This window comes from Lipotes vexillifer, unplaced genomic scaffold, assembly GCF_000442215.2.
Source record: "Lipotes vexillifer unplaced genomic scaffold, Lipotes_vexillifer_v1.1 scaffold518, whole genome shotgun sequence".
In the NCBI taxonomy this organism is placed as follows: Eukaryota; Metazoa; Chordata; class Mammalia; order Artiodactyla; family Lipotidae; genus Lipotes; species Lipotes vexillifer.
In genome coordinates, this window is record NW_006780945.1 from 1,667,560 (window position 1) to 1,673,453 (window position 5,894).

The 5,894-nt window shown below is 63.5% G+C and overlaps 1 protein-coding gene across 2 annotated transcripts; it reads left to right on the forward strand.

Moving 5' to 3' along the window:
• Positions 1 to 207: 207 nt before the first annotated feature.
• Positions 208 to 5,597, forward strand: USH1G (USH1 protein network component sans). 2 transcript variants are annotated; one of them, XM_007454372.1, is made up of 3 exons: positions 209 to 555; positions 3,023 to 4,187; positions 5,448 to 5,597. In XM_007454372.1, exons 2-3 carry the CDS (start codon positions 3,115 to 3,117, stop codon positions 5,449 to 5,451), a joined length of 1,077 nt encoding a protein of 358 aa, XP_007454434.1. In that variant the 5' UTR covers positions 209 to 555; positions 3,023 to 3,114; the 3' UTR covers positions 5,452 to 5,597. The 2 variants fall into 2 exon arrangements, with proteins under 2 accessions (XP_007454433.1, XP_007454434.1); XM_007454371.1 differs by lacking the exon at positions 5,448 to 5,597 and having other exon boundaries at positions 208 to 555; positions 2,970 to 4,191.
• Positions 5,598 to 5,894: the final 297 nt, after the last annotated feature.

Sequence of the window (5,894 nt, forward strand, 5' to 3'; positions counted from 1 at the left end):
GGCCGCAGCGCCGCCGCTCTAGTGAAGACAGACCTCGGACTGTTCCCAGACTGGGCCTCACGGGGCGGGACGCTGGGGTGAGCACTTTTGGAGAGAGGCCGGGCCCTGTTTGCTCGGGAGCAGGGAGTTTAGGACCCAGGGGCAGCCCGGGGCGGCCCTCTGGGCAGCGGGAGATCCTCCCCCCACCTTCCCCGCCCGCTGAGCGGCTCAGATGTCCGAGTAGCGGCGGCTCTGGCGCTCCGCATCCTCTGTCTGCGGCGGCGGGCGCTGGCGGCCCCGACCCCTGCCCGGTCCCCTCCCCCAACCCCATGCCTCAGCTCTAACCCCGCCGCCCTCCCCCACGGGGGGCATTTCCCCGTGTCCCCTGCCCGCCCCGTCCAAGTCAGGCGCCATGAACGACCAGTACCACCGGGCGGCTCGGGACGGCTACCTGGAACTTCTCAAGGAGGCCACCAGGAAGGAGCTGAACGCCCCCGACGAGGATGGCATGACCCCCACCCTCTGGGCTGCTTACCACGGCAACCTGGAGTCACTGCGCCTCATCGTGAGTCGAGGGTGAGTACCGCACTGTCCCTGCCCAAGCCCCGCCGGGGAGGACTGAGAGTCTCAGGGCCGCTATAGGCCCCTGAGACACCACCCCCCAACTCCATGGCATCTCCCCCCCCCCCCCTTAAATTCAAAACAGGCACCCCAAGCCTCCCCCCCCCCCCCCCTCCACTGTGCCACCCTCTTCCCTAGGACAGACCCTAAGGTGGAACCTTGGAGATTGGCAGTCGTGGGAGGAGGAAACAAACTGAGGCCTGTGACATTTGTGACCTGGATGCGGGGCTAGGAGGAGAGGGACTGGGACTTGGGGGTCCATGGTTGTGGGAGGGGCTTCAGGGTGAGGAGGTGGGAGGGATCTCCTGGGTGGGCAGCACCAGGAAGCAAGAGTGAAGGGCATAGTGAGACTGGGAGAGAAAGCGCAGGAGCCTCAGAGGGGCCGGAAGCGGGGCTGGGAAAGGAGAAGCCCTTCACTGCCCACCCCCAGCCTGTGGTCCAAGGGGTCCAGCCGGCTCCCACACCTCCCCACGCACTGGATTCCACACAGCTCTCTCCCTGCTCATCCCTGGGACTTGTGGGCACTGTCCACAGTGCCAAATGTCACTCGGCTCAGCCACCCCATTAACTCCCTCTGTGCCCCTCCCCCACCACGGGCTCATCACCCTCTCTTTGGAGTTGTCTGTGGGGAGGAGCGGGCACTGAATCCAGGTGTCAGGGCCAGGGAAGGGGTTAGGAAATAGCAGCTGAGGAATGTGGCGTCCAGGGCCACTCACATGGGCTCCCTACGGCTAAATGGGCTCAGGCCCAGCACACACGACCCTCGTCCTCTTTTTCGGTCACTCCTGCACTGGCAGCCACACTCACCGCCGTGCCTGCCTAGAGACCCACACTCGGCCCTGGCCCACCACCTCTCTGGGCCTCTCTGTGGACAACTTGCCAGCACCAGTGGTTTAATAAAGAGAAGTCAGCTTGACCTGGGGACCAGGGAGGCCTGGACAAGGAAAAGGGATGTACGAGATGCCCCAGGAGGGTTAACATGAACATCTCAGGCCCTGGGAAATCCTGGTGGAGGGAAAGGGGCCCGGCTGGCCTGGTGCCAGGAGCTGGCCTGTGGTTTGAGCATGGGGTACGTGGGGAACCTCCCTTTGCCCTCCCTCCACAGCTGCTCCCCGGGCCCAGCAACAGGTGGAAGCAGCCCCTAAGATCAGGCAGCTGAGCCATGTTCCAAGACGCGGAGACTGGCCCCTGTCCATGCGAAGAGGGTACACAGTGATCTGCCATTCTGCTCCCCCCTTGGAGAGATTCGTGGGAGGAGGGGACTAAGGGGCCCCCCTTGGTGCACCAACCACCCCCCCCAGCTCCTACAGAGGGTGAGGGTTGGTGCTTGATGGGGTGTGGGCCAGATGCCCAGTAGCTCCTGTCTCGAAGGACTTGAAGACCAGTAAGGGAAGTGGGGAGGGGAATGCGGGGGGTTGGGGGCTGGGGAGTGTGGGCAGGAGCTGCTGAGACAATGAAGTGATTCTTCCTTCAGCCCTGCGGGGTGGCCCCCTCATTAGAGTGGGGCAGAGGGCCTGAGCTAGGTCCCTGAGGGAGGCGCAAGCTTGGAGGAGCCAGGGGGAGGGTGCTCAAGGGGGGCACAGTCTGGCGTGGAGGGTGTTGGAGGGGGCTGCGTGGGTCCCTTGGACCTGCCCGAGCCAGCCACCTCACAGCGCTCCCGAAGATGGGGCCGCCCCGGGAGGGGAGGGCAGCTGGGCCCAGGCTGCAGGCTGCCCTTCCCCTCCCCTCCAGTCCTGGCTGCCCCCATGCTCCCCTCCTGGCCCAGGCCAAGACCCGACACCTGCTCTCACACGCGGCCTTGCCAGGCCTGGCCCTGCTCCCTGCAGACGTGGCCGTGCCCGGCGACACGCAGGCACGCACCCTCACACACTCCCCCAGGGCTCAGGCCCAGCACACACGACCCTCTCGTCCTCTTTTTCGGTCACTCCTGCACTGGCAGCCACACTCACCGCCGTGCCTGCCTAGAGACCCACACTCGGCCCTGGCCCACCACCTCTCTGGGCCAGCTCCCCGCCGGGCCCCATGAATAATTCACTCCTTTCTCTCTGGGCATTAAATATTTATCCCCTGAGATTCCCAGCCCTCAGTTCTCTTGGGGAAGGCCCCGCCCCGGCCCCGCCTTCTCTGTCGCCCCACCCACTGCGAGCCTGGAGCCATCTTTAACCCTGGGCTCGCTCGAGCTGCGCCCGGTGGCTCCGGGCTGTGTGTCTCCCGGAGTCAGAGGAGAGATCTCAGGCCGTCGAGTCCCTCTGGTGTGCCTGTGGGGAAGCTCATCCAGGCTGGGCGCTCCCCCCAACCGGCAGCCGCTGCCGACTGCCTGGCTGAGCTTGCGATGGCTCATCACCCCTCCCCGCGTGTCCTCCCTGCAGGGGTGACCCGGACAAGTGTGACATCTGGGGCAACACGCCCCTGCACCTGGCAGCTTCCAATGGCCACCTGCACTGCCTCTCCTTCCTGGTGTCCTTCGGGGCCAACATCTGGTGCCTGGACAACGATTACCACACGCCGCTGGACATGGCCGCCATGAAGGGCCACATGGAATGCGTGCGCTACCTGGACTCCATCGCGGCCAAGCAGAGCAGCCTCAACCCCAAGCTGGTGGGCAAGCTGAAGGACAAGGCCTTCCGCGAGGCGGAGAGGCGCATCCGCGAGTGCGCCAAGATGCAGCGCAAGCACCACGAGCGCATGGAACGGCGCTACCGGCGCGAGCTGGCCGAGCGCTCGGACACGCTCAGCTTCTCCAGCATCACGTCCAGCACCCTGAGCCGCCGGCTGCAGCATCTGGCGCTCGGCAGCCACCTGCCCTACTCGCAGGCCACGCTGCACGGCACCGCCAAGGGCAAGACGAAGATCCAGAAGAAGCTGGAGCGGCGCAAGCAGGGCGGCGAAGGCACCTTCAAGGTCTCCGAGGACGGACGCAAGAGCGTGCGCTCGCTCTCGGGCCTGCAGCTGGGCAGTGACGTGATGTTTGTGCGCCAGGGCACCTACGCCAACCCCAAGGAGTGGGGCCGCGCCCCGCTCCGGGACATGTTCCTCTCCGACGAGGACAGCGTCTCCCGTGCCACACTGGCGGCCGAGCCTGCGCGCTCGGAGGTCAGCACCGACTCAGGCCACGACTCCCTGTTTACCCGCCCGGGCCTGGGCACCATGGTGTTCCGCAGGAACTACCTGAGCAGCGGGCTGCACGGCCTGGGCCGCGAGGACGCGGCGCTGGACGGCGCGGGCACGCCGCGGGGTCGGCTTCAGAGCTCCCCCAGCCTCGACGACGACAGCCTGGGCAGTGCCAACAGCCTGCAGGACCGCAGCTGCGGGGAGGAGCTGCCCTGGGACGAGCTGGACTTGGGCCTGGATGAAGACCTGGAGCCCGAGACGAGCCCGCTGGAGACGTTCCTGGCCTCCCTGCACATGGAGGCCTTCACCTCCAACCTACGGCAGGAGAAGATCGACCTCGAGGCGCTCATGCTGTGCTCGGACCTCGACCTCCGCAGCATCAACGTCCCCCTGGGACCCCGCAAGAAGATCATGGGGGCCGTGCGGAGGCGGAGGCAGGCGCTGGAACGCCCGCCGGCCCTGGAGGACACAGAGTTGTGAGTGCCCAGAGCCTCGGTGGGGATGGGAAGACAGGGCTTGTAAGGCCCTGGGGTGGGCGTGGATCTGTCTGCCTTTTCGGGTGGGGGATAATAACTAGGTCGCCGTCAATTCCAAGAGGCCCCACGTATTCACCCCCAATTCGGAAAAAGAAGCTGCCAGGGTACATTGCTGATGTCAAGTGCACCTCGATTTTTTTTTTTTTTTTAATTTTATTTATTTACTTTTGGCTGTGTCGGGTCTTCGTTTCTGTGCGAGGGCTTTCTCTAGCTGTGGCGAGTGGGGGCCGCCCTTCATCGCGGTGCACGGGCCTCTCACTATCGCGGGCTCTCTTGTTGCGGAGCACAGGCTCCAGACGCGCAGGCTCAGTAGTTGTGGCTCACGGGCCTAGTTGCTCTGCGGCATGTGGGATCCTCCCAGACCAGGGCTCGAACCCGTGTCCCCTGCATTGGCAGGCAGACTCTCAACCACTGCGCCACCAGGGAAGCCCGCACCTCGATTTTGAAGAAGTCAAAATGCAGGAAAATGGGTGTCTTCATATGGATGAGACCCAGTAGTCATAGTAATCACAGCCGGGACGTTTCGAGCCCTCCCATCTCCTGGGTACTGGAGTTGCCCTTGCACAAGTCCTCTCATGTGCAGGGGCTGTATCATCCCCATTTTACAGGTGAGCAAGTGGAGGTTCAGAGGCTTAGAGTAGCTCACCCATGGTCCTGCTGCTGCTCAGTGCAGAGCTGGACCTGATCCCTGGTCTGTGTGGCTCTAGAGCCTAGGGAGGACAAGGTGACTCCCGTGGGATGGAGGGTGTGGCAGCCAGTCATCTCACCAAATGCCCAGGCCCTCAAGGCAGATATTTTACCTACTGGTCCCTGAACCTTGTAACCAGAAACATGAGCAGATACTCTCAACAGGGCCAACGGTGGCCTTGAGGGCAGGGTTCAAAAAGCCATCATGGGGAGCCCAAGGCTGCTGTCAAACTGGCAATGCTGTTGGCCCATCCCTGCCCTGACTCTCCATCCTGGCATCCCACAAGCCCAGCAAACACTGCCGCCCCCTTTTGGTATCTATGGCCTTTACCCTGCATGGCTGGGCAGGGGTGGGTTTGGGAGGAAGTCTGGTTTAGAGTTTGGGGCCAGCGTCCCCATCCCTGATCATCGGTCTGCCTAGAGAGGTTAAGTGGTCAGAATATTTGGTCCTGACTTAAAATGCTGTCTGCAAAGGCCCTTATCTGAGGTCTGTTTCTGTCTCTTTCTCCACAGATAACAGGGACTCCTATCCCCATACCAAAAGAGTTGCAAGTTGCCACACCCACGGTGGGACCACGAGGTCCTCACAGTTGCCAGCCCTGCAGCTCCCCAGCCGCTTCCCGGGAGCAAGGACCATGCGGTCATCTCCCTTGAAAGCCTGTCCCCACTCTGCCGCAGAGGGTGTGGCCTGGAGGCACCTGGAAGGCCAAGAGAGTGACTCAGAACATCAATTCTGAGGGGTCCTGGGGCCCCTAAGCCACCTCTCTCTGAGTGGCTCTAAAGCACGTGTGCATTTGTGGAAGGCCAGCCCCAGTGCCAGGGCAGGGGCCACTAGATGATCAGCCCATCAGAGCTGGATGGGAGCGTGTGGTGCGAGTGGGCATGGCTTGCCCCGGGGCCGTTGTCTGTCCCCACCCCTCCTCTGCGGGTCCTGTGGTCTGCTCAGTCTGGAGACTCCCC